Source organism: Pteropus medius, unplaced genomic scaffold, assembly GCF_902729225.1.
Source record: "Pteropus medius unplaced genomic scaffold, Ma_sr-lr_union100, whole genome shotgun sequence".
NCBI lineage: Eukaryota > Metazoa > Chordata > Mammalia > Chiroptera > Pteropodidae > Pteropus > Pteropus medius.
The window spans coordinates 5,412,699-5,440,619 of NW_024344436.1; the positions used below are offsets into that span (position 1 = coordinate 5,412,699).

General features: G+C 44.8%; 2 protein-coding genes across 6 annotated transcripts in view; one reads left to right on the plus strand and one right to left on the minus strand.

Moving 5' to 3' along the window:
- CDC45 (cell division cycle 45) overlaps positions 1 to 6,798 on the minus strand; it is a 33,690-nt gene extending 26,892 nt beyond the window's left edge. Inside the window, exons 1-5 of one of the 3 annotated variants that reach the window (XM_039872903.1) lie at positions 6,273 to 6,795; positions 6,092 to 6,151; positions 5,233 to 5,325; positions 3,868 to 4,005; positions 2,777 to 2,920 (exon numbers count right to left, since the gene is read on the minus strand). In XM_039872903.1, the coding sequence (XP_039728837.1) occupies positions 2,777 to 2,920; positions 3,868 to 4,005; positions 5,233 to 5,325; positions 6,092 to 6,151; positions 6,273 to 6,323 (486 nt within the window). In that variant the 5' untranslated portion in view covers positions 6,324 to 6,795. Of the gene's footprint in view, positions 1 to 2,776; positions 2,921 to 3,867; positions 4,006 to 5,232; positions 5,326 to 6,091; positions 6,152 to 6,272 lie in introns of all 3 variants that reach the window. The other 2 variants (XM_039872905.1, XM_039872904.1) reach the window with 2 other exon arrangements.
- Positions 6,799 to 7,047: 249 nt separating this feature from the next.
- UFD1 (ubiquitin recognition factor in ER associated degradation 1) lies at positions 7,048 to 27,206 on the plus strand. Of its 3 annotated transcripts, none has more exons than XM_039872906.1 (12): positions 7,048 to 7,199; positions 10,185 to 10,317; positions 10,684 to 10,716; positions 13,547 to 13,668; positions 14,597 to 14,727; positions 16,296 to 16,368; positions 20,199 to 20,267; positions 21,156 to 21,221; positions 21,505 to 21,552; positions 22,340 to 22,428; positions 23,299 to 23,380; positions 27,084 to 27,206. In XM_039872906.1, the coding sequence occupies exons 1-12, from the start codon at positions 7,197 to 7,199 to the stop codon at positions 27,156 to 27,158; spliced, it is 924 nt and encodes a 307-aa protein (XP_039728840.1). In that variant the 5' UTR covers positions 7,048 to 7,196; the 3' UTR covers positions 27,159 to 27,206. The 3 variants fall into 3 exon arrangements, with proteins under 3 accessions (XP_039728840.1, XP_039728842.1, XP_039728841.1); XM_039872908.1 differs by having other exon boundaries at positions 7,062 to 7,199; positions 10,185 to 10,291; XM_039872907.1 differs by lacking the exons at positions 7,048 to 7,199; positions 10,185 to 10,317; positions 10,684 to 10,716 and adding an exon at positions 10,818 to 11,372.
- Positions 27,207 to 27,921: the final 715 nt, after the last annotated feature.

Consider the following 27,921-nt stretch of genomic DNA (forward strand, 5'->3'; position numbering starts at 1 on the left):
CTGGGAGCCTGAGCACCATGCTTTGAGGAAGCCACATGCAATGGAGGGGCCCCTGCATGCACTTGTGTTGGCAGTACTGGCTTGGGGCTATCCAACATGCCTAGGTTCCTGACACGAGAGCCCCCAACCCTTCCCAGTATTCCAGCCCCAGAGAAACTAGTCCCTGCAAGGCTCTGCCCAAATTCCTGATCCAGGGAATCCATATGCATAGAAAATAGTTGTTTAAGATATAAGTTTTGGGGTCATTTGTAAAACACCAGTAGTAACTGCAACAGACAAGTACAATTAAATCCTCATTTTACAGAAGCACAGAGAGGTTAAGTCACTTGCCTAAGATCATATAGTTAATACTAGCAGATCCGAATTTTGAACCCAAGTGACTAAGCCAGGATATAACATCACCTGTAGAGTAAGTGCAGTTATGTTCATCTTTGTGGGGCCAATCTTTAAAAGACAGACAAAAATTTTTCTTGACCCCATGTTTTCTTCTCTGCTCTCTTTATAGTAAAACTTTTAAAAATTTATAGCCTGTCTCCAAACCTTTTGGTGTGCACCCTTAATAAAAACATTTCTGAGAACATACCCCTAATTCATGTACGTTTATTTATAAATCATGCATAGATTTTAATTACGATGTATTCTCAGAAATGCTAAATCTTATTAAAGTCAAATCTCTAGGCCTAACTTACAGATTACAAAAACTGCAGGGAAAGAGCAAGTTAAATTACTCCGTGAAGGGACAAGTGGTAGGAAACTGGAGTGGCCTCAGTGTTATTCAAAAAACAAAATGGAAAAAAAAAGTGCCAACCTTGATTGGATGATGGTTTAGAAACCAAAATAGCTGTAAAATTTATTTTGGGGATAACTGAAAAAATCTAAATATGAGCTGAATATTAGATGATATTAAGACATTATTAATTTCCTACATATGATAATGGTATTGTGTTGGTGGGGGAGAATGTCCTTATTCTTAGCAGACGCATTTGAAAGAATTTATGGGGGAATATCATAGTGTCTGCAATCTATCCCCAAATGATCTCACACACAAAAAAGCATATATAAAGTAAATGTGGCAAAATGTGAACAATTGTTGAATCTAGATGGAAAGCATATGGGTATTCATTGCACTATTCTTTCAACCATTGTATACGCTTGAAAATTTCTCAAGTCAGCAGGAAATTTACATATATATATATATAGTATTATATGAAACATTCGCAAACCCTAAATAGATGTGGTAAGGTAAGCATGTAAACAGAAGCTCTAACACGATCTGACATCTTGTCAAGAACACCGCCTTTCTCCTCGTTGCCAAACCTGCTGGTTAGTTCTCGTCCGCCCATTTCTCACATGCTGCTGGCAGCGCCCCCTTGAAACCATCCTTTTCCCTCAGACTCCTTGCTCCTGCGGATGCTCTGTTCTGAATGTCTTCCTGGCTCCTTCTCTTCCAATCCAGGTCTCTGGTCAAGTGTCCATAGCCTTTTCATAAACCAAAAGCTTGCCTGTCTAGCCCCTTACCTTGCTGAATTTTTCCTCATAGTATGTATTTTACCCTGAAACCATCTCCTAATCATGCTCATTTACGTGTTCCTTATCTGTCTCTCCCTCTGAAAAGGAAGTTTCAGGAAGGTAAGATTTTGTTCTCCCCCTGGTACTATAGAGCCTGATTAGCACCTGGCACATTGTAAGTGAAAAAAAGACTTGTTTATTAGAGTAGAGAATTCCAAAACCCTTATCTGCAGAATATAAATGTTTCCAGGTAAAATCTCATCAGATACTGATATTTGGGACCCTATGAAAAGCAGTTCATCAACAGTGAAAAGAATGCTATAAAAAAAGCATTCAGAGAAACCAAAGATTAGAAGACAAAGACCAAAAGTCTGCTAGAAAGTAGAACAAACAGACAAGAGAAAAGAAAATGTCAGAGTGGCTCTGAGAGGTCACCATCAGACCACCCGAAACTCTAGAAAATAAGTGGGCAAAGAGGAAGAAGGCAAGGAGAGCAATTCCTAGCTTTGCAAGATATGCCCCCAGATGAAGTGTCCCAAATATGATTCAAAAGGGCCCCGCTAGAACACAGTATTGGGAGATGTCAGGCCAAGGATGAAAGGAAGCACCTAAAACATTCTAGAAGCAAATTCCAGCCTGCACACGAAGGATCGGGAGCCAGAGGGCATCAGCTTCAACACTGAACACTAGAATAAAACACGGCCCTTGTGTTGGAGGAACAACTGCCTCCCACCTGGAATTCTACATCTCGCAGAAGCCACCAGCACTGGCCAGGACACATATCTGGTAAATGGCTCAGACCTAAGACTCATAAGGCACAAACCACTTATGTCTTTGCACACAGATGCTTCCTCTGGAGTGACCACCTGGGACTGAGCTTGGCCAAGAACCACAGACTCACATTGCTCCTTCATGATGACTGCACAGAGAGCAACTCTAGAGGGGAGTGGGAAAGGGAGTGACTTATGCTAGTTAGTGTTTCTCCATATTGCTTTTTATAAATGTTTGCTACCTGGGCATAGAGCTGAGTCCTCATAAGTTTCATTTCATCTGATAGGGTTCTACTGTACAGACAAGGATGTTGTGGCTCAGAGAAGTTCAGTAATCTGCCTGAGGCCACACAGCCAGGAGATAGATAGCAGAGGCCAGGCTCAGCACCCATAACTACTACCTCCTAGCTATCCCTGAGCCTGGTAGGCTCTGGACCAATCTCTGACCTCTGGGAGTGACAAGTTCCTTAAGATTTCGGTGAGAGGCCCAAACTCACCTCTTCTAACCGTGTGCGCTTCTCAGAAGGCTCTGAGCCATCTCCTGTATTTCCTGAATACTCTTCATCTTCCTCTTCGTCCCTAAATATGTCATCATAAGCAGGAACTTCAAGGTCATCATCTTGTTTAATGAGCAGTTTAATCTAAAATTAAAACAAAGTATAATCAAGTCTCTCCTCTCTTTGACAGATAATTATCCATCACATGTTTTTCGTAAGAATCTTATTCCCTAATTGGTTGACTCATAAGTTTTCTGTACATACAAATAGCTACCTGTTTGAGAAGATCAGACTTCTCAAGCATTTTTAAATTTTCATTTTGATTCAGTGAGGCACTGGAGTTGCACCACACTGTATGCAGAAATTACAAAATTTGAAAGCTATCTGCAGTTACTTAAGTCTGGGAAAAATCTCCCTCTTATGCCACACACCAAGCCAACCAAATGAACACCCCACAACTTGGCCTCTAACAGAGGACATGAAGGTGTGTAACCCTGAAGTGAGTCAAACTCCTGTCTCTGAAAGTAGTTTTTGGCAGGCTGATTTCTCTTGGAGAAGCATTTTACATGATAATTTTGGGGCTGACATTTGTTAACATGGGTGGGAGATCATCTCAGAGAGAGCTTAGGTGGTTGGCTACTCTGCACCAGGCTCCATGCTCACTGCTCAAGGGTTCAAACAACAGAGCCATTTTAGGTGAACAGTGGCTTCTCACACTGTTGTCTTGCTGGTCTTCACGCTACCTCTCAGATGAATGGGGTAGATGGTTCTGAGGTCCCTTGATGCTCAGTGGGGCTGGGCCGGGCCTGAGCTCTGAGGGGACAGTTGGTACAGGGTTCTGGTCCCTATATCTCCTAGGTAAAGCAAATTCCACAAATGCAGTCTAAGCACCTCCAAGGGTTAGATACCATGTTTCTCATCAAAGATGGACAAGATCAGGTTCTTGTCCTCAGGCTGCTCCAACTTCTACAGGGGAGGTGGATACATGTCTTGTTAAGGACACCAGTTGCAATGCTGTCCCTGGCATAAAAAGGAACAGACAGATCTACAGGAGAACTCAGGGGAGGCATGGGCTCTAAAGGCCTAGTTACCTGGGTATCATTGTACACATTCACGACATTGACTGGCCTATGAGTGTCACACACAAAAAATATGGCATCTTCATCAGGTTGAAGGATATCCAACAGGTCTATGTTAGCTCCACAGTTTATGAGGATAAAATAATGGAACTGAAAAAAGAAGAGAGATCTTGTGAAGTGCATCGAGGAGGCTCCTTTACTTTCAGCACACCAAGCCTCTGAGTCCTTCTGAAACAAATCAAACCCCAGACACTTATAAGGCCTTGTGGGCCAGGGGCTCCAACTATGACCACAGCTGGCCTGTGCTAAGTGCTTTAACATATTCCATATACTATTTCATTTCCATGTGATGTAGGTCCTATGGCTGTCCCCACTTCACCAAAAGAGCACGCAGAAGTTCAGCATACTGGAGTCTCATGCACAGGGTTAAGAAGTTGATAAGGAGCAGACTAAGATTTCAAATGTGTAATGGGGCCTCTCCAGATCTCAGTCACTCTACTGTGATAAACTACCACTCCATGCTAGTAGCATTCCACAGGTTTAAAATATTAGCAAATCTTGGGTAGTCTATACTTAATGGACATCTAAATATTAGGTCTTTTATTATATCCCGGCACTATAGAAAATCTTTCCTTATAAATACAGAATGGGCAGAGGTCCTTCCTGTGACAGGAGCTCCAGGTGAGGATTAATCTCTGCCAGACAGTGCCAGATATGGCCAAGGAATCCAAGGACCCTCTTCCATACTCCAGTCCCTCCCCGTGGGGTCTAAGATGTCTCAGCTGTCATGATGGCCTTAAATTACAAAGGGAGAAAATATTTTTTTGGATTCCAAGTTGGAAACTGGGATACATTTTCTTGTAGAGACAATGTAAAATAGTAGTCTAAAACAGCAGTCCCTAACCTTTTGGCATTAGGAATCAGTGCTCTTAAGAGAATCTAATGCCTGATGATCTGAGGTGGAATTGAGGTGGTGATGCTAACATTGGGGAGCAGCTGCAAATATAGATGAAGCTTCACTTGCTCCCCGGCTGCTCACCTCCTGCTGTGCCATCTGGTTTCTAATAGGCCATGGACCAGTACCAGTCCATGGCCCGGGGTTTGGGGACCTTGGGTCTAAAATAATTTTAACGACGCCATATCTAAAACTAACTGCCAAATCCCAAGCATCTTACAACGAAATGTCTGCAATACAAGTTCAAAGTTAGAAGCTGTCCATATTATTATCTTTTTTTGTTGTTGTTGTTGACGAGGGTAGGTTTCCTAGACATATTGCTAATTTTTCTCTTCTGTATTGCCTAATACAGTTGATATGTAAACAAGAAATTTCAATTGAGTAAAAAAGAGCCTAATTATTCTAAAATATATCTTGCATACCTGCTCTTTATGTTCAAGAAATGCAGTTTCGAGTTCTTGCCACCCAGAAACTGGAACCAGCGTATACTGCACGTGGTCACACTGGAACAGTGCCTAGAGAGAGATTATTTTTAAAGCCTATCTAACTTAGAATGTCTTCAGTTTACCTCGAAATGCATTGAAACAACAGGTAATAAAGTAAGGTTAGTAAAATGTTAATGGGAGAAACTAGATGATGGGGGATATGAGTGTTTACTGTAATATTCTGTAAACTTTGCTGAACTTTTGAAAATTACCAAAGGAAAACATTGGGAGAAAAGCTGATCTGATTTCTAGGTCTTCTGAGAAGTAGTTCCTAAACCAAGAGCCTAACTAAAGCTCATGTAAACATCCATCGCATCATATTCAAAACCAAACCAATAGTCTTCCATAATAGACTAAGGAACCCTATATTCACAGTATTGTTTATGCACCATTAAGCCCTCAGTTGTCACAGATTCCTCTATCTCAAAATCCACATTTGAAAAGCCACTACAGGTCTACAGGTCTCTCAAATGCGGCCATTTTTTGCCTAGTTACTGCAAAAATACTAACCAGTCTCCCTAACTTTTCCCTAATCCTTCTCAAACCCAGCCAATACTGTCCTGCCAGGGAGGCGACCTCTCAGAGTCCCCTCTCCCAGCTTTCAATTGTTGCTCTAGTCCCGACCCGGGGTGAGCTTTCACCTAGGAAGGGGTTCCTGACCTTGCTCTTCACCTCCTGCCCTGCTCCCTACCTCATCTTTTTCCCTCCAGACTCAAAGCCCTCACCTTTCGCCCGTACCCACTCTGCACTCCCATCTCTCGCCCGGCCCCAGCCTCCCTGAGTCCTTAGTGCTCACCTGTAGGATCTTGCAGGCGCACAGAGCGTCCACATCCAAAGCCACCAAGAGAAGGACCCTCTGTCCGGGAAAGAGGGAGAGCTGAGAGCAGCGCCTCGAACCCAGGCCCCTCCCGCCCTCCCACGGCCGCTCTCCACCCCTTCCCCGCGACAAGGACTCGGGGTCCAAGAAATGGGGTCACCTGGTTCTGGACCACCTCGTAGAACTCTTTGCGGAAATCCGACACGAACATGACCACTGCGGCGGGACACCCGGAGCTCGCGCTGACACACCAAGAGCCCCGGCGGCGGTCAAGACTCCCGCCAAATCAGGACTCTTCCGATTGGTCCACAGGCCAACCAATAGCTACTTAGTTCCCAGCCTTTCCTTCTTTATGATTGGCTCATATTGCGGCGTCAGTAGCGCTCCGCTATTGACGGCTGAAAATTTCTGGCCTGTCTCAGAAGAGCGTCATCAATAGGCAAAACGTCTGCCAACTTCAACTCTGATTCCCATTTATCCAGAAACCCCACGCTCGGTGGACATCTTTACTTTGGGCAGAGAAGCTTATTATGCCCCCCCCCACTGGAATTACAGGAAAAAGAAACCATCTGACCTTAAATTAAATATATTTATACATTGAACGAAGGCGTCAGTTTACGATTTCAATAGGTTCTCGGTCTAGTTCGAAGGCCCATGTGTAGCTTACTTCCGCCCGAGTCTTCGATGTCGCAGCAAAGTTAGAAAGTCTACGTGCATTCTGGGTAGTGTAGTCAGTAAGCAGAATGGGTCCTACTAAATTCGTCCAGAGGGGGGTTACTATCAAATTATAATTTAAAATAATTTAAAAAGTTATTCTAAAGCGAACAACAAGTTTGAAAGGGCATGTTACTGTTTATTCCGGGGAAACTTTAGACCCGGGCGCCTTTGCCTGGCTTTTTCTCTTTTGCAGCCGAGCCCGGTCCTGGGCACCTTCCCCTAAGTCTAAATTCTGGCACTTCCGGTGAGTCTTCCTGGGCATCCGAGCTGAGGCAGCGGCGGCGGTGGCTGTGAGGAGAGCAACTCTGCGGGCTCCAGTTGTAACATTTGCTGGACGAAGTGGTTTCTGCGAGGCAGAGTTGCCATCATGGTGAGCGCGGCCGGGCAGGGGCTGGGAGCTGGGGCTGGGGCCGGGGGCCGAGGCCCGGACCTGGCGGAGCGGACATGACGGTTGCGGAGATGCCGAGTCACCCGGGCCTGAGCCCTGTCTGCTGGTTTGGGTGCATTCGTCAAGACACAGACCCTTGACTACGAACAGCCTCTGCTCATCTCCTATTTCGGGGCATGGTTCGCATTTTCCCTCAGTTGGACTTGAGCTCCTTCCATGTTTGTGTTCACCACGGGTCTCGCAAGTGGTAGACTCGTAACAGGTTTTTACAGATACCAAATTAATTGAAAGGTTGTTGGGGTGAGGAGAAGAATCGGGGGGCTTCCCAGGAAGAATGCATGGGGGGACACCCCTGTGGGCGGAACACCCCGCTCTTGCCCCATTTCCTTGAGCTCAGTATCTCCTAGACGTGCCTGGGTGTGATTGAGGTCATACCTTCGGCTATTTAAGCTATTCTGTAACGATAACAATAGTAGCTAATATTTGCTGGCGCTTTTCCCGTTGCACAGTTTTTCTTTAACACCTACAGTCTCTCATTACACCTTATCACATTTAATCCCTACAATACCCTTGGAAGCAAGGATGATTATTATCATTTTAACTATAAGAAAAAAGTTTAAAGAGATAGTTTACTCTAGGTCACAAAAGTGGGGAGTGGACTTTAAAGGCAAATCTGGCTGCAGAGCTCGGTCTCATTACCACTGTAATCAATGCCTCAATGTCACCTGTTTATTTTAGTAAAAGCAAGGAATGATTACTAGATTTTAATCTGTGTGTCAGTGTTGAATCATCTTTCTGTTCTCAAGTTTATCTAACAGATCTGGATACCCGATATTTGGTAGGCGATATGCTAGGCATTGGGATTGTCGAGGAAAGTAGGATTTGGGGTGAAGAGCATTGTGGAGGGGCAGAAAAGTTCAAGGTTGAATTGAAGACAGATTAGTATAAGTGTTAAGTACTTTGCACATTTTCCTCTTTCATATTGCAAAAATAAGAAATGGCTTAGATGGGGTAGTGTAGTGAGAGGCACTTGGAGGAGGCTCCCACTCCTCTCCTTTGTCTTCTTTCATCCAGAAACACTGTTTCATTTGTTATGCTTCTGGCCATGATTTTGTCCAAGAGTTCTGCTGGTTAAAAGAAGAGAGGCAAAGATTTGAAAACTACTGTGTTAGAACACAGAGTGAAGAACCGTTTGAGATTTTAAGCAGGAGCCTGGTGTGTTTGCATTTTAGGAAGATGACTGATTCAGTGTGCTAATATTGGATTTGCTAATTAACTACCTCATCAGTAGATGGGTTTCCCCCTACTTCATGTATATTTGGAATCAAGTCAAGAAATATTTGTCCGTCGTGAGGTTTTATTTAAAACTAGTAAAAAAACGCACAACATAAATTTACTGAACCATTCTTAAGTATACAAAAATGTTCACTATTATGTCATGGGTCTCCAGAACTTTTCCTCTTGCAAAATTGAAACTCTAGACTCATTAAATATCTCCCCATTGCTCCCTCCCCCTAGCCCCTGGCAACCAACATTCTATTTACTTTTTTGTCTGTATGTGTTTGACTACATAGGGCCCTCATATAAGTGGAATCATATAGTATTTGTCTTTTTGCGATTGGCTTATTTCACTTAGCATAATGTCCTGTAGCTTTCATCCGTGTTATAGCATGTGTCAGAATTTCTTTTTTAGAGCTGAACAATATATGTATATACTACATTTTCCTTTCATCTGTCAGTGGACATTTAGATTGTTTCCACCTCCTGGCTATTGTGAATATTACTGCTGTGAACATGGGTGTACAAATATCTCAAGACCCAATTTCAGTTCTTTTGGAATACACCCTGTTGGGTGATTTTATATTCTGATGTTTTATATTTGAAACATCAAATAATTGCAATACTTTGAGAGGACCCTAGATTGCTGTGCTAACACGTTTTCTAAGCCTCATTGTAATGTGTAGTTTAAGAGCTGGAATCTTACCTTCTTGATGGCACCATGTCTTGGCTTTACTAATTAATGGGAGTCAGGAGTGCCATAGTGTAGCACAGCATGAGGGCTCCTTGCAGGGGAACCAGACCTGATCCTGAGCAGAGCAGGGAAGGTTCCTGGAGAAAGGAAAGGATAGTCATGGAAGCCAGGTGAAGGGGTGCAAATATTGGGTGCCTGCTCTTCCAGTTGCCTAGAATGCTGTTCTGTGTTTTCACTTGGCTCCCTCTCCTGGCATTCAGGTCTCTGCAGAGAGCCCTTTGCCCACCCACTTAAAATAAGCATGCCCAGGAGCTCTGTGTCCCTTAACCTCTGTTGTCCTCAGAGCACTTGTCACCTGCTCATATGTAGGTATTTTCTTTTGCTTGTTTCCTTGTCTTGAAAGTCAGCTCTGCCAGGGCAGAATTTGTACCTGCTTTGTTAGTGAATAGATATCACTGAAGTATTGTTTCTCTACTGCTTAGCTCAGGTCCTGGCATTTGGTGGGTGCTCAGTAAATAGCTGTTTTTTAATTCATGTAAGAGGAAAAGTGTACCAGGCAGAGGAACCAGCCCAGGGTGCGGGGTGGCAGGTGTAGGAGATTGTGGGGCCATCAGGAACCAGTCCCTGAGGTGTGTGCGAGGTCTGGCCGGGATTGCAGTGGAGGGTGGGGGTGGTGTGTGTGTGTAGGGGAGAGCTGAAAGAGGTTAAGAACAGGCTTGATGTGCTCGGTTATTTTAGTAAGATCGCACCATCTAAAAATGGTGGAAACTAGATCAGAGGGACAGACCATGCATGGCAGAAAGGGTAGAAACAGACTTGAGATTCATCATGCTACCAGGAAGCCAGGCCGACTGCTCTGGTTCATCAGTATTTTGGTGCATTTTGTTCTTTGAGGAAGTTTAGCAGCATTAACTACCCTGATCTGTTTTGGCTTTTGACGAGAAGAAATGTACCTTTGTTCTGTTCTAACTCCGGCATCTCTTTCTTTCTTCTAGTTCTCTTTCAACATGTTTGACCACCCGATTCCCCGGGTCTTCCAGAATCGCTTCTCCACGCAGTACCGCTGCTTCTCCGTGTCCATGCTCGCAGGGCCTAATGACAGGTCAGATGTGGAGAAAGGCGGGAAGAGTATGTGCTTGTTTTTATTTTGAATAGTAACCTTTCTGCCCTCAGCCTGCAGTGTTTATAGTCTCCTAACAGTCTATATTTTACATGTGTAACAGAAGCTACTTACAGTGAAACCATTGCTTGCCCCAGATTTGCTAAGGGGGAGAAGGGTCCAAATTGTGATTAGATTTATGGCTAGTAGCCATTCAGTTCCCCCAAATAAATTACAGCAAGTAAAGTTCTTTATGAAAGATTATTATTAAATTCTGACTACCCCACAAGTATTATTTAATACTTTTTAAATATATAACAGAAACTGCATTTTGGTTTTTGTTCTATCCTTTAAATTTTTATTTTTTTAATATTTCTTAAATGTTCTTTCCACAGTTATTATGCCACCCTCTGCCCTTGATCAACTTAGTAAGTATTTTCTACATGACTCGAGAACTGAGGTAATATAAATGTGGATGCCAGTCTGGTTGGGAATTGTTCCTAGAGGGTGTATGCTGGGCTGGGAGAGCTAGGGCCACAGGTGCCCTAGTGAAAAGGTAGCCCCTGGTGGCCAGCTGTCCAGGTTGGGGGCCAGTGAGGATTCAGCTCCAGGTCCCTCTTTTGTGAAGAGGATCTCCTCTGCATACACCGCCCTCGCTCCCCCATCTCTGATCCCGTGAAGACCAAAGGAAGGTCCGAGCACCAGTGCTTATCACACTGCCAGGGCAGCTCACGCTGTTGGTCAGGTTCACTAGTTTTTCTCCTACAGAACAGTGGTTGGCTTCCAAGAGGGTGCTGTACAGCGGGGCGCTCATCTCCTCCTCTAGCCTCTTTCCTCAACCCCAGGCCCGCATTTTTGTCTGTTCTGCTCCAGTGTATCTGCAGCATGTCATAAACTTGAGTCCTCTGCCCCAGAAGCGGTTTCTCTCACTGGCTCCTGCCTCTTACCAGGAGTGAGAAAGGCTCATGAGTTGTGAGAGTGGCCACACTTTTCCTCTTTTCCCCAACCCCTCATCCCATGAGAGCAACTGGAGACCTCATGCCCTGGCCTTGCTCTTCCTGGACACTGAAAACCCTGACCACAGGTACAGTCATTGCCTTTTCAGTGGTGTTCCTGAATTCATCCCATCTGGGGCAGGCTACGTGGAGGCCACTAGCAGGAGGGTCCATACTTGGTGTTCAGTACACGTGGAGCAGCACAGTGGAGAAGGGGTGCCAGCTTTGGTGTTGCTCTGGCTTGGTTCTAGGCTAGACTGGGCTTCTCCGAACTTCAGTTACCTCATCTTTAAACTGGGACACATAGCACCTGTCCATCAGAGCTGCTGTGTGGCAGGAGTACCTCCTCCTAGGTTGTGCCTTGTGTTTTATAAACAGCCCAAACTCATGTGACACCAGTCAGAAGGCATAAGGTGGCCTTTAGCCAGCAGGGCTTTACTGATGCTAACAGCAGCAGTGGCCACAACCAATGGAGGCCTTTAATTCTCGTCTTGGCTCAGCCACTTGGGGGATAGAGCTATGGGGTTCACTTCCCTCAGGCAGGTTCCTGTCATCACAGTGGAGGGGGTCAGGGCCCCCAGAGAGCCTGCCTTTCCATTTGAGCTGACCCCAGGAGCTAAGCATTAAGAGTGACCCTTGACATAAGTGTCTGAGAAGAGAGTCAGAGATTGGGACAGTGGGGTTTAGACCAGTGTTGTTCAAACCTTTTAAGTGGGAGAAACTGTCCAAACGAAATCTTACAGGAGTCCTAATTTATAAAAGATTGCTGCTCGGGCTGGAGGAGGTGAGGGGGTGCAGAGGGCTTGGGAGCCCCAAAGCACTTCTCTAAATCACAGAGTGCAGTTTGAAAACCAACAGACTGGGGAACATGGATTTCTTCTAACCGTAAGAATCTCAGACCCCCGGCTGGAGCCTAATCCAATTCACTCTGACTGACTTCAGTTCCTTTCCACAGCTCTATAGCTGGGAGGCTCCCTGGGGCTGGAAGGCTGGTGTTTGGGCCCTTGGCCACCTACTGCCAGCATTCAAGTCACCTTTATGATGCGAGAATACCTATGCCCACCACTGCCTCTGTGGTGAATATCCACTTCCAGAGGCTCTTCTCCCCTATTGGTGGTTTCTTGCCCAAGCTTATTACTCAATCTGCTTCATCAAAATGTTTAGAAAGATTCCGAATGGAGTCTGCCATACCTCCTGCTGCTGAATGGAACTTCTGTTTGCCTAAACCAGTAGGCTAAAGTGGGCTTCGGTGGTTAAACCCCAGATCTGGGCCAGCAGCCTGGGTTGAATCCCAGCATTGCCACTTATGTGCTTTGTGATTCTAGGCATGTTGCTGAACCTGTGTGCCTTAGTTTCCCACAGCTAAAAAGGTTAATGACAGTACTTTACTTCACTGTTTTGGGAAGACTGAGTGAGGGCCTGGCATGTGACAAACACCATTACTACATCAGTTTGTCCTCATCTGCTTCATGTCACTAGCCTCTCCTTTCTGTGCTCTCTGCACTCCTGGGTTAGCATGCCATCAGTCCTGGTTGCCTGTCTGGCCCCTCTATGTGGCCTTAACCTCAGAGGGGACGTACTGTGTCGTGACCCTGCTGAGAGCCCACACTGTTGACTGGTCTCACCCTGTGTAATTTCTGCCCCGGCTTCCCCTCCAGACTGCTCCCATACCCTGTCTCTGTGCCCCAGTCTCACCTAATTGCCAGCCATTCATGAATTGGCTGGTTTCCCCTTCCCTCCATGCCTTTGTTTAGGCTGCTTCCTCTGCCTAGAATTCTCTTCCTGGCCTCCCCACCGTGACTCGCCTGGAGGAAGTCCTCCAGGAGCCTTGCCTCTTCCTGCTCTGCCCCTTCTACTGCATCACGGCATCTAGTTGCATGTGTTTTCTTTCTCACCTTTCGAACTAGAAATCTTTGAGGGTGAGGATTTTGTCCAGCACATGGTTGGCACTTAAATATTTGAAAATAAATGAGTAAACAAGCCACTTAAAAATAGGAATTTCAGAAAATCACAAGTGTAAGTCGTGCTGTGTATGTGAGTCACCAAACATTTCTGAGTTCTGGGCCAAGCGCGGCGCTCTCCCAGGGAGTGTGGGGTTCTGGTGGGTAGACAGACACTAAGGGACTAATCACCACAATGGGTCTGAGTGCCTGCTCTGAGGGGCAAGGCTTTGTGGAGTCATGGTGGGTACTGGGGAGCACATTGGAGAACAGGGTTTCTCTCCCCTGTAGAAGCCCTGCCTCATAGCCTCTCTCGATTTTAGGCCGACTCAACATTACCTACCCCATGCTGTTCAAACTGACCAACAAGAATTCAGACCGCATGACGCACTGTGGTGTGCTGGAATTTGTGGCTGATGAGGGTATCTGCTACCTCCCACACTGGGTGAGTGGGGCCATCCTGGTCCCTAGAGAGTCTGTGGGCCTGTCTTGGGGGCAGTCCTGCCCCCAAGTCAGAGTGAGGGAGGGCATTCGGAACAGTGCATCCTGTACTGGGGGCAGCCTTTTCTTTGATGGTTGCTCAACTGGTAGCCTAGACACCACTGCCTTGCCATTTACCTGTGATCTCTTGGGTCAGGCTTTTTAAAGATAATGAAGCAGGAGTATTTTTGAAATGATCCGAGTATAGAATTTCAGATTGTTATACATTTTACCCTCATTTTTCATAGTTTCTCCTCAATTCTTTTGTAATGGGTGTCTGTTTACACACTTGCCTATAACTGAGTCTTTCCCTTTAAAGCACTCAACTTTGTTGCTATGGAAATGAAGCCTCTCTAGAGCACTTAGGCTTTCCACAGAGACACCCCCCACATGGTCCCTCTATGGAGATGAAAGAAAAGGTGGTGATACTGTACCTCTCACTCCAACTGCAGACTTAGAGTTTGGGTGGCCTCTTGTCCAGGTTCTCAGACTACTTTGAACCAGAAACTAATTGAATCCCTTTTGCTGAGAAGCGTCACATCCCCTGGGATGCCTCTTTAGGTAGTATGGAGCTGCCGGCCCACCTCTTGGTCTTCCAGCTCTTGGCAAGAGTAGGGGATTGTCTTGGGTTCCCCAGCTGCTGCTGCTGAGTTGACTACCAGCGTGTCTGTGAGCACACACATTCTGTTAGCTGATTGGCAGGCTCCATACCACCTGGAGCTCCCAGGCTTCTTCAGGGTGAGTCAGCCTAGAATAAGTTGTGGGCCGTTCAGGCCAGGGTCTCAAAGAAAAGGCCATCTGAATGTCAGACTTTGGCCTGCTGAGTGGGTCAGTGGCAGTCCTGCTGGCTACTTGATTTCTAAGATCCTCATGTAGCCTTCTTCTTCCTTTAGATGATGCAGAATTTGCTGTTGGAAGAAGGGGGACTGGTTCAGGTGGAGAGTGTCAACCTTCAAGTGGCCACGTACTCCAAATTTCAGCCTCAGAGCCCTGACTTCCTGGATATCACCAACCCCAAAGCAGTGTATCCTTTTGAAATAAGAAGGGTTCTTCTAGACAAAAGAGGGGTATGCTTGCAGGTAAACAGGGAGTGCTTTGTTTAACATGTGCCTACTTCAGGGAGCATACATTTGTTGTGATTGGAGTTGTGATTTGAGAACAGTGGTGTTCAGCCAGCACATCTGCCCTGGCTCCCGGACCTGGGCCTGGACAAGTGCACTGGGTACTCTGAGGATTTCTTTTGGATATACTCTCTGGACACTTCTTCCTGGGCAAAGTGGAACCCTTCCTTCAGGTGGACTGTGACATCTAGCACAAAGCCCATTGTATTCTAGTAGAAGGGCCAGCCAGTCTGCGCTTCAGCCCCGACCTTTTGTGAGCCACTGGTGCCCATGAACTTGCCACTCACCCTTCCCTTTTACCCAGGCTTAAATACTTTTCACTCCAAACCAATGGGGAACATTGACTTAGTATGTTTTCTTTCTCTAAACAAGAGAGAAACAAAGGTTTTAGATTCCAGTGATTTTTTTTTTCTATGTTCATCTCTGAACATAAGCTAGACATGTGTGTTTATAATTTAAAGAGTGACCAGTTTAGGTGAGGGGGTGTGCTGTGTGTGGACTATCAGAGATCTCTAGTTTGGAGGCCCCAGTTTAGCTTGTTGAGATTATGCTATGGAATGGTCACTCTTTCACCTATTTTAAAAAATGCTTGCTTGAAAAAGAGAGTGAAAGAAAAGCTGCCTCCATGTACCTCACCTGCACACTCTCTCCAGGAAGGAGCTCAGGAGCACGCTGCTGCTGGCCATGTCCTGGATGTGGGTGAGCCATGTTGAGCCCCCCACTCACTGTGTGTGGATGAGTGTGTTGAGTCCCCTGCAGCTGAGTCCTGGACATGCAGGGGTGTTGGGCTCTCTGCTCATAGCAGTTCATGATAGAGGCTTCCTGTCCTGCAGGCAGGACAATGTCTTGTGGCAAGGTCTGGTTACCTTGTCCTTCAGAGCTCTGCTTGGAGGTGCATGTCTGGCTGTCAGTGCCCAGGAGTGGGGCCTACCTCTGACCTTAGTCCCCTCATGATTTTTCTTTGGACCTTTACACGTGTTATGATACAGACTTATTGGTTGCTTTCAGAGGATGTAACTATCTAGTTAACTTGTTAGTATACAGAGAAAGGATATTACTTTTCATCAGCTAAGAGTCAATCTGATGCTCCTTAGTCTGGCCGACAGTGTGGATTAAAGGCTGTCTTAGCATAGAGTGGAGAATGTGGGGGGCGCACAGAGCAGCGATGGGGTGCCATTTCTGCCCTCAGATCAAGTGGGTTGGGTCTGACAGCTCAGGGGTCTCCGGAGTATTCAAGGGCAGGGCAGCCCTGTAGCGTGCCATTTCACATGAGGAATGAAAACAGCATCCCACCTTTTCACAAAGCTGCTGTTACCCTGGAAGGCTGTGTGACCAAGAGAAGCGAACTTGGATAGCCTGGCTCTTTTCTCCCTCAGTTAGACTCTAAGATCTTCTCCGAGATGTGCCATGTCACAGTGTTGGATTCTGGAGCCACAATTTGTGTTTGTGCCTTGACAGCATGTGTCTGCAGATTAGAAAATGCACTGAGAAACTTTGCCTGTCTGACCACCGGGGACGTGATTGCCATCAACTACAATGAGAAGGTGAGTGTCTCGGCCATGGGGCCAGCAGGGCTTGGAGCCCAGCTCGGTGCAGGTCACACCTTACGAGGCAGTGCCATTCTGGTGTTTGAATGAATGAGACTTCTTTTTAAGCAGTGTGTGCCTGGCTTTTGTCAACTAATTGCTGCCTACTGTTTGCTTTTTAGAGCCCTGTACCAATCATTTAGTAACTCTGTGTTTTGATAACTCATAACTTACAGGTAAACGAGTTTATTGTTGTATTTATAAATCACACGTCTGTGTACCATGCTGGAGAGCCTGCTGATTGTGTCTTAGTTAGAAAGATCTGCATTGCACCTATAATCTGAGCTAAGCCCTTTGCTGGGCTATGGGGACACAGAAACGAACCAATCTGGGTCCTCGTCCTTGTGATTCCCTTCCTTGGAAGCAGAGAGGCCCTTCTAGAGCTGGCCCTGCAGTGCACTCCCAGTGCTGTGGAGCACCTAGAAGCAGAGCCTGGCTCCTAGTGATAATGCTGCCTGAGGTCACCTCTCCTTATGGGAACCCACATCATCTTCCTCCTGTTTTCTTTAATTTTGGTTTTTCTGTATTCCTTTTGGCTTGGTTGTCTTGACACATGTCTTTCAGGTCTGAACATGGAATCATTCATGATTGCATGCTTCTTAGGTGTCCGGGTATAGACAATTTAACTATAAAGTGAAATACCATATCTTGTCCTTTATTTCTCATTCATTTCATGTATATTGACAAATGAGTTCCCACAAAATTCAAGACAGCATCCACTTCCTCATTATCATGGCAACATGTCTGAGGGAAGATGTAATAGTTGCCAATCCTTTTGATAGGCCATCCTAACACAGTCATGGAGCGCAGAGATGTGGGTGCCCCTCGTCCACTGTGATGGTAACTGTGATTGATCCTCACAGACCCTCACAGGGTTGACCACCTATTGCCCAGGAGTGACCACAGCCCTGGCTTGGCTTTTCCTGAGGCCAGCTCTTAGCTCCTTCACACATTCTTCCATCCCCTCAGGGGCCCCTCATAGCCATGAACAGGAGCCTGTGGTTCAGCCAATACCCTTCCTCCAGGATCAAGAGGACGGTGATTCCCTCAGTGTCAGTGTAAGGATCCAGTATGTTCTCCAGTAATTTCCTTTTTTTTTTGAGGCATCCGATATTGAGAATTCTTACTTTTCCATATTTTGGAGTTTGAGTCATATTTTTCTATAAAACTAAGAAATCATCTTGTTGCCTTTAGATTTGTAGAGAACATTTTAGGTATTGTTTACCTTAACTGAATACTTTAAGCTTTCATAATTAACTATAGGTAGGCTTAATGTTTTTGTTCTTAATATTAAGGTAGTGATGCTAAATATAACTCAAATTGATATTTTTGCACAGAAAGGGAAGGTGAGTTACATACAGTACATAGAATTGAAACACATGTTTGAACTTCTCTTATTTTAAGTATGGAAAGACTAGATACTCTACAGGGCCCTTCTGATAAAATCCAATTAAATCAAGATACAACCTAGGTTATTAATGCATGGGTGGGCTCACAGGAAATATAGAAAAATTTTCAAGACTTTCTTAGCAGGGTTGTCTTGAGGGCAAATGGCCGTATCAGTGCTATAGAGATCTGAATCGAAGACTTTGACATTAAACTGGAACTCTTAAAGAGGCCAGAATATACCCTGCTGCCCTCATCTCAGGAGAAAGAACCCAAATTCTATCTGGGAAAAGTACCCCCAGTTTAGTTAAGCCTTTGAGATTGTATAGATTGAACAAGCAAACAAGAACTCATAATACAACCACCAGACATGCAAAGCAGAGAGAACAAAATCAAATTTAGACCCTTAGGAACTCCATATTGGGACTTTCACGTACAAATATAAAATAATTAAGTATAAAATGTTCAAAGAAGTTGTAAAATGGAACCATAAAATTTAGCAAGCAACAAAAGACTATAAAAATAAAAGCCAGGGAAGTTTGAAAAACAGAGTTCAACAACCTCTAACAAAAAATTAATGAAATGAAAGCTAAATCTGGAGAAGTGACTTAGAATTCTGCACTAAAACGAGGTGATGGAACATATTAGAGATTGAGGTATTGGAGATACTAAGAAAGTCAGATGTGCTCCATGAAAATCCCAGCAGGAGAGAATGGAGGAGGGGCGATAATGTGAAGAGATAATAGGTGAAATTGTTTTACAAATGACCATCAACTCATAGTTACAGGGAATATATAACGTGTCTCAAATAGGGTAGATTACAGATACCAAATACCAGGTATAAAGAGGTGAGCAGAGAGAAAATACAATACTTTCAGAAGAATAGCTAATTGAAGGCCTTTGAATAGCAACTATTATAGCCCAAAATAGCAGAATGTCTTTAGAGGATCATAAAAAGTAACTGTCATCAAACCTTTGAATGATGAGGACAAAATAAAAATATTTTCAAATAAACAAAATCTGAGAGTTTATTTGCTAGTAGAACTTTAAAAGCATGTACTTTAGGAGTCAAGCATTATCCTAGAAGGAAAGATTAGAGTACCAGAAGGAATGGAAAACAAGTAAACAGGCAAATATGAAGTAAATTATGATAAATATTTCCATATAAAGCAGTTTTATTTAATATATGAGGCTTAAAAGATGTCATCTGAAATACTGGAAAAGAATAATTCTAGAGAGTTATTTAGAATTAAAGTATTCTCTGTAATTCAGTAAAGTTAAGTCAATAAAAATAACTGAAAACTCTGCATTCATGTTTCAAAACAGTTTAAAATTACTGTTTTAGATACAGCATTACAATTCATAAAGCTAAAAATAAGTCACAAAAGTGTTTATCCTAACTACATGCAACATATTCTAGTATTTCTGTTGTGCTGTCTTCCGGTGTTTTTCTTTTCTAGTTCTGGTTGCAGCACACTGGTTTTATGACACACTAATTAGCTGTGACCTGCAGTTTGAAAACACTGCTGTAGAGGAATGTGAACACATGCCCCCAGAGACACATAGCTGAATGTTCATGGCAGCGTTGTTAGTGATAGTAAAACCATTAGAGACAGCTCAGATATTGATTGGAGAAATTATGGCACATCCACACAGTGACATATATATTCATTTTTATTTATCTTCTATTAGATAATGGAGAAACTTTAAAAAATAGACTGGGCACATTGAGCCTTCTCACTTTACTTTGGTGAACTTCCTCCTAATGTTTAAGTTTTTTAAATGGTGGGACTATCTGGACTGTTCATGATAAAAACAAGACATATTCTAGGTAAAAACAAAGAATCCAAAGTGATGTCGTAAAAGGTAGACTGAGTCACTTTTAGTTCCTATCCTCTGGGCATTGTTAATATATGTTTTTACATACATGAGGTCATCCTAGACATATAGCAACAAAACTGGTTTTTTAACTTTTTCTATTGCCTACATTGTATTCCACAGTGACTATAATTTATATGTGAATAGATATTCATTTAACTAATTTATTGAAAGGCATTTGAGGTATATACTATTATTAGCAATGCTGGAGTGAGCATACTTAGAATAAACTCCTAGAAGTATAGTTTCTGGGGTAAAGGCTATGCGCGTCTTTTGCAGTTTGATCCACAACTGCCTTGTCTGATTTGAACCACTTTTGGGGAACAGCCTCTGTTGAGAGATAGGCAGGTGTCAAGGCAGTTCATCCCCATAGCCTCATTGTCAGCAAGACGTTTGGCTGTGGAGGGTGTCATGGAGGTGAATGATGTGTCTGCAGGAGCAGGGTGGGGAGCTGTAGTAACATAACAGTGATAGCCTGCAGTGGTGCTATAAAACCATCCAACTGATCTATGTTCTTCCCACAGATCTATGAACTGCGGGTGATGGAAACCAAGCCCGACAAGGCTGTGTCCATCATCGAGTGCGACATGAACGTGAGTGACTTTGCTGCTTACGTACATTTGGGCCTGGGGAAGATGGCCATTTGGTAGCCTCTGTAGGCCATTGCTTCAGGAGGATGTCACTTCACACAGCCCCTGGGACTGTGTGAGGGAGCGAGGAGGAAAATGGTGCCAGAACATCATGAGGAGGCCACTGACCTTGTGATCCATCTCTGGGCCAGTGGGGGTGGCAGAGTTGCTGCCAGTTCTGAGATGGTTAAATCCATCAGCATCTCAGACCTGCCAAGGAGAGAAACTTCTTAAAAGCTAAGAAGCCTCAATTAAAAAAAAAAGAAAAAAGCTAAGGAAGTTTTTTCAACTCCTGGGTAGGAGGGAACTATTGGGATACACATAGCCTGGTGGCTTTCCAGGGATGATGCTAACGAAAAGGGCCAACTCCCAAAGGTTAAACACCATCGGGTTCCACTTTTATAACATTCTTGAAATGACAAAACTTTAGAAGGGAACAGAATAGTGGTTGCCAGGGGCTGTGGGTGGTGGAGCAAGTCACTGGCAGAGAGGTGAGTATGGATATAGAAGGACAATGTGAGGAATCTTGTGTTGGAGCCGTTTGGTATCTCGATTGGGCATGGATGCACAGACCTACACTGGTGATAGAGTTTTGAGAACTTAAACACACACAAATGAGTTTGTGTAAACTGAGGAATTCTGAACAGTAAAAATGTCAGTGTCTTGATGGTGATACTATACAATAATTTCGTAAAATGTTACCATTGGGAAAACTGGGCAAAGTGTACAGGGCATCTTTCTGTGTTACTTCTTACAGCTGGATAGGACTCTATGGTCGTCTCAAAAACAAAAGCTAAGGAAGCCTAAGTACTGCTGTGTCTCACAATTTTACTTTTTATGTTGGGAACACAGGTGGACTTTGATGCTCCACTGGGCTACAAAGAACCTGAAAGACAAGTCCAGCATGAGGAGTCAACCGTAAGTTGTTTCCCCAGCGTCCCTCATCTGATCCACCAGATGCCTTCTGTGGTAACAGTCTTTGGGAGTGTGTCCTGGGTCTGTCCTGACAACTTGCCCATGTTTGGCCTCTCTGCTGGTACCGATGCAGCTACATTCCCTGCTTCTCTTCTAGCCCTGCTCCTGGGAGTCGGTGTGTCCCAGCCATTTGGGTGCAGGGATAGCAATAGAAATGAGGGGCCCAAGGGAAAAGTTGCGGTGTCCCTGTTGAAAAGCTCATCTCCTGTTTTTTTGTTCCTGTCAGGAAGGTGAAACTGACCACAGTGGCTACGCTGGAGAGCTGGGCTTCCGTGTGAGTACCAGGCCATGTGTTTTACTTCTGTGCTCCTGCCATGCCATCTGCTCCTTCCAGCCACTCTGTAACACTCCATGGACCTCAGCATTGGGCCTCTGGGAATCTGTGCACACACTTATCTGCCACTTTGTTAGTTCCAGAGCACTTAACATCTACTTTTTCCTTGAATCCTAACAACTCTGTAAGACAGCCACAACTTTTTTTTTCTTTTAAAATTCTAATCTACCAAAAAGTTAAAATAGTACAATGGACACACAAATACGCTTCACTAGTCACCAAATGTGATCACGTTTGCTTTATCTCTGAGAACATGTCCCCCCTTTTTTTTGGCCTGCACTGTTTGAAGGTAAATTGCAACATGACCCTTCAGCACTGCTGCCAGCCAGGCTTCCTGGTAAAAAGGTGGAGATGACTAGTATGAGGGCACTGGGGTGCTGGGCAACAGTGGAGGTGGCAGGACTGGAAAGCTAAGCTGTGGGGCAGTAGTGACAGAGGCCTTAGCCCACACACAGGGCCCCAAACTGGGTGGCCCTGCAAAGGCCAGGGGTAGACCTTTCAACCTGTCATTGGCTACTGGCTGCCCTTGGGCTAGGAGGCTCCCTTCAGCTCACAGCAGCCCTGAAGGGCTGGGTGGAAAGATCTCGGCTGCCTACACTTCAGCAGCTGGGAGGACTGGGTGGCACTCCCCAGCACATATCTGTGCAGCAGTTAGCAAAGGGCATGCATGTGCTCACTTTGGCTCTTGGGACTCAGTGCACATACACTCTCTTTTTTGCCTATCTAGGCCTTCTCCGGCTCTGGGAATAGACTGGATGGGAAGAAGAAAGGTGTAGAGCCAAGTCCCTCCCCAATTAAGCCTGGAGACATTAAAAGGTGAGTCTGAACTGGCTCTCCTCCAGCCTGATGCTTTATCATTATCCAAAGGGGGTCTGTGGTGGGTAGGCAGGCTCACTCCAGCTCTGGAGACAACACCAGGATCAAGGAGGCTTGTGAGATGGATGAGTACTCCCACTGCCTGCTCTCCTTGGGGGACTGGAGTGCGATAAGGGGGTCGATGTTTCCCAGCAGAAATGTTTTCATTGTCTTCCACACATCCAGGACTACTGCAGTCTAGCTTCTACGTGACCCTGAGTAGCACCTGATCAGACCTAGCTCCTATTTAAAACCTTTCTAGTTACTATCTAGTAATCTATTTTCCTGTTTTGTGACTTCATCAAGTCACAGTGTCTCAACTTCCCTCAAACAGGATGCAGGAGCTGATCACTGTTTGGTCCAGGAACTCAGAGCCAATTCACTGCTGTGGTGGCTGTCACAGTGGTGGCAGAGATGAGATATGCCACCTGTCTAAGTGTTAGAGTGGAAGAAGAATGCTGAAAATGGGGCATCTACCCACTCTGAAGGGGTGAAATAGATTTAGTGCAAGTGTAGTCCTTCCAGGGTAATCTGTGAGGCTGGACAATAGAGATGGTGAGGGCCTCCCAAGCCTCCAGGTGACCCTTCATCGCAGGCCAGGCCTTGAGTCTGCAGGCCCCTGTCCCAGGTGCCTGGTTCCCTCCTGGAGGGATGCTGGGGAGCACCAAAGGGCTGGCCCAAGGCCAGGGTGGGCTATAGCTGCATACCTCAGAATGATAGTCACCAAGTAGATACTTATCATCTCTTTGGCTTGCCTTTCTCTTGATTGTCAAAAGTGAATTTTAGTCATTTTCTCCTGGAACCAGCATTTCTCCTTTTCTGTCTTTACAGAGGAATTCCCAATTATGAATTTAAACTTGGTAAGATCACTTTCATCAGAAATTCACGTCCACTGGTCAAAAAGGTTGAAGAGGTAGGTATATTTCATGTATAATTAGAAATTTTATTTTCTCGTGTGACTGAGGGAATTCTTTCCATTCTGAATCAGGGTGTTTCATATTTTTCTGCATTCCTGGGGCCCTCCTCCCCCTAGTGGCCTGATTGTCTTATTGAAGCTCTGTGCAGGCTGTTGAAGGGGTATGTGCAGGCTGCAGCTCTGGCATCATGTGGTGGTGATCAGCACAATACCAGCTCACAGAGCCCTTGCCAGGTGTCAGGCCCCGTGCTGGGTGCTTTATACTTAATTATTTAATTCCCAGGACAGTCCCGTTAGGTGGCTGCTGTGAGCATGAAGGTCCGTGAAGGTCAGAGTACCAAGGGCCCATGGTCAGAGCCCCTGACAGCTGCATGGCCACCTCAGTGCCACCACACTCCAGAAATGGCATCCACTGCGTCCTGAGGAGAGCGGCTTCCCTTGGCCCTGGAGTTCTCATGTGACAGGAAGGGAAGGGAAGGGTAGGAGGTGTTGACAAAGAGGTTCTACCTCCTGGGCACTTCTTCTAGGTGCTAGAAACTGGTTCTGAAAACCCAGCATGCCCTGCTGCAGATTGCTCATCCCAGCCAGCAGCTGTGGCTGTGTGTGCTGTCTATTTCTAGAACACCAACACTTTAGACCCACTACTTTCTTAGTTCCTTTTTTCACAGATTCGGTCTCTTGGGGATTTAGGGGTAGCAGAGGACAGATGTGCCCTGAGCCCGTTCTGGGTGGGCTGCCAGATGGGACCAGTTACTGGCCAGTTTCTGGCTGTGGGGCCTTCACAGGCCTCTTCTGACAACTGAACTCCTCTGTAGCTTTTAGGTGGTTGGGAGTAGGTACCATTATGCTGTCTGCACACCTCGGCCTCACAGCTCCTCTTAGCCTTAATGTTCTAAACACAGTGTTGGGGACCTTCTAGGCTCTGAGGAACAAATGTGGTCCTTAATCAGAGCTCACTCTTTGAGTCCGCCCTGAGGTCCCCTTTCCAGGCCCTTGCCAGCTGCAGGCTGGTCTTGCTGATGCAGGCCTAGAGGCCCCAGCAGGGGCTCCCCTCTGGGCTGACTTGTGACCCTACTGTTGGAGATACAGGAAAGGGAAGGTGAGGCTGGCAGGCACAGCTGGAGCTGTTTTTTCCATGAATATTTAAGAAGAAATGTATGACTGAAGATGGGATTGAAGGCACATACTTAGCTCTCTCTACTTTACCCTGAAACCCCACGAAAGCTGAAGTACAAGGTGATAAGGTAATAAAGATGGTGAAGAGGAAAGGCGGCAACTGCAACAAAACTTTGGCAGCCCCGGAGCAGGAGAACAAGTGGTAACTAACCTAATAGACCAGGAAAAGCTGCATCCTGAGTGGGCCATGGGGAAGCCCAGAGGCAGCTTAGTTTAGGTGGTTGAACTCTCAAAGGGCACCTCTGGAAATGGACTAAAGAGAGTGTGTCACAAAGCAGTTAGAACTGTAGCAACACCTTCCCCTCACCCCACTGAGGCTGTGCCTCCCTCACCCCAGGAAAAGGCATCATGGACGGTTCCGTGTTTGGGGTCATCAGCACAGTGGATAGCAAGACCAAACTGCAAGATGGAACGAGTGACAGTTGGCATCCTGAATGTCAACACCCTGGTGTCCTTCCCCTGCTTGGCTCTTAGACACTGGCAGCTAAACTTGCTTGTTGCAATTGGAGGAACTTTCTCTGGATGTTCTGATGAGCCCAGGGAAGGTCCCAGCCAGCTTACCCCAGAGTGAAGATCATGGTCAGAAAGTTTCCAGTGCCAGCATCCAAATTATCAGAGTTCTGAAAAGAGCTTAGAGAAACCAGAGAGGCAGCAACTATCAGGGAAATGATTGCTCCAAATCAAACACGAATTTGCAGGTTGGAAGGCCCACTGAGCGTCCAGCATAGTGAACGAAAATAGCCCCACATTGAGGCAAAGAAAATATCCTAAAGCCTCTAGAAGGAGGAAAGAGGTTCTACCACAGATCAAGAATGGCACAGGAAGCTAAGAGATAGTGGAGCCAGGTCTTCAAAATTCTGAGAGGAAACTCTTTAAAAAATTCTATACCCAACTCTTAGGGGATGAACTGTGCCCTTATCTCCTCTCTCCCTGCCTTCCAATTCCTGTGTTGAAGCCCTAACTTCCAGTACCTCAGAATGTGACTGTATTTGGAGATAAGGCCTTTACAGAGGTGACTTAAGTGAAAGCGAGGCCATTAGGGTGGGTCTCTGATCCATTCTGACTTGTTCCCTGGTAAAAGAAGAGGAAGTTGGATATACAGAGGAAAGACCATGTGAGGACATAGCAAGAAGGCAGCCATCTACAAGCCAAGGAAAAAGGCTTCAAGAGAAATTAAACCTGTCAACACCTTGGTCTAAGATGTAAAGCCTCCAGAACAGTGAGAAAACATACCTTGTTTAAGCCACCAGTCTGTGGTACTTTGTTATGGCAGCCCGAGAGCAACTTAACACCAACCACCCTGTCAGTGAAACATGAGAGTAGAAACAAGGTACTTTTGGATATGTGAGATCTCATAAAAACATAGTCCTCATACTCCTTTTCTCAGGAAGCTACTGCAGGATGTACCCCACTAAAATGAAAGAATAAGGTAGAAATAAAGCCTTAGATCCAGGAAACAGGTGTTCCCATGGCCATGTGCAGCACCAAGAGAATGGCCAGTCCAGGAAGGGCAGCTTGAAAGCCCCAGGAGACACCTTCCTCAAGCAGCCATAGTTGGCAGTGTGATTTATGTGGAGTGCCTGCTGTGATTAAATATATGTGGAAGAGAGAAGGGGGACACAGACAGCGGACAAACAAGGCTCTGCAGGAAAGGAAGACTGGATGGCTCAGCTGAGACTCACATTTACATGGTCACCACCACGTAAAACCTGTACAGGCTCCACCAGAGGTACAGCAACTACATCAGGTGAGGGCCGAGTATAGGAGTGTGTGTATGGGAGCTCAGAATCCTCTTGTATAGATAACACCTTGGACTGACTTAGCAACATAAGCACATGAAAGATACCTGCTGTTTTTGAGGGTTCAGAAAAAATAATCGTCTTTTTCCTGGTGAGAGAATAGTTCTTGGAATGTTTCTGAGAGCTGGTGAGTCACCATATATTAAAAGCCTTAAAAATATGTGCATCCTTTTACTGATGAATTCAACTTCTAGGAAAAATCAGAGCCGTGTACAAACACAGTAAGTTGATCACCATAGCAATTTAAAATACTGCAAACCTGAAAGTAACATCTGATGGTAGAAGACTACCTCTCCCATGTAATGGAATTATTTGTAGCCTTTAGAATGTACTAGAAGAGAAATTCATTGACTTGAGACTTGGGAATTAAGTACGAAAATAGTTTATATGAGCATATACAAAAAGTGATTGGAAATGTTATTTTGGGGTGGTGGAGTTATAGGTGATTTTTTTGAGAGGGTGTTTTTATACTTTTTATATTGAAAATGTGATACTTCTCCAAAAGGATATACATTCAACCTGAGGATAAAGGCTATGGTGGTTGCATGGTTGTGATTGGTTGTTTTCAATTAATTATGATTTGTATTTATATTTCAAACACATTTCTTATTATGAATAATGTAGAAGTAAGGAAATGGATGTATAGTACATAAATTAACAGAATAAAGCCTTTTTTATAAACCTCCAAGAAGTTTCTGAAAATAGTATTTTATCTTCACACCTAGGATGAAGCTGGAGGCAGATTCATCGCTTTCTCTGGAGAAGGACAGTCATTGCGTAAAAAGGGAAGAAAGCCATAAGTTGGAACTTTTGGCTGATTGAAAAATAAAATGATCAATTGCAACACATGGCTTTTAGTTACTGGCCTTGATGGGGGTGAGACTATTGCAGATGCTCTGTCACTTTAGGTTTGTATAGAGTTAGTTACCTAAGAATTACTAAGTTTGACGTGGAAGTGGAACAGCAGGACTTTATGGTTGTGTACTTGATTTGGGTAAAGAGGAAGCTGTCACTGAGGTCCTTTAGGCAGCCCTTTTGCCATTTCTGGCTTTCAGTCCTTGGGGACACTCCCACTCCCTTAGCGGAAGCAAATTGCCTCAGTTCCTGATAAAAACCAATGGGGGGGACTGAATTGTTCTAACTTGTGTTCTTCTTTTTTTCAATTTTCTTTTCTTTTTGTGGGTCTATAGCTTAGATATTGCCTTTGGCCTAGAAAAAGTTGTTTAAATAGATATGTGCTCTATAAATAGTGGTTATTCTGTTACTCTGGAAGCAATTTAAGTATTTGAAGATGGGTGTTTCTATTTTTGCATAATGATTTTTTTCAAGAGAACCATTCCTCAGAAGGAAAACCTGATCTGAATGCATTTCCACTTTTATTTTGATTTCATTTGGAAATAACTGGCTCCTTAATCTTTTCTTTGGTAAAATAACTTCATGGTGAAGCACAAATGTGAATATTAGAATAAGTAAAAGCTAAAGATTCAGTTCTCTTTTTCCTTCCCTTCCCCCCACTCCCAGTTTAATGTATTAAATAATCCAAGGTCTGCTGGCCTGTCTTTA

Excerpts from the sequence above, each read along its gene's own strand:
- UFD1 (XM_039872906.1), top strand. Across the intron at positions 13,669-14,596 it reads TCTGCTACCTCCCACACTGG|ATGATGCAGAATTTGCTGTT; the intron begins GTGAGTGGGGCC and ends TTCTTCCTTTAG. Across the intron at positions 14,728-16,295 it reads ATCACCAACCCCAAAGCAGT|ATTAGAAAATGCACTGAGAA; the intron begins GTATCCTTTTGA and ends ATGTGTCTGCAG.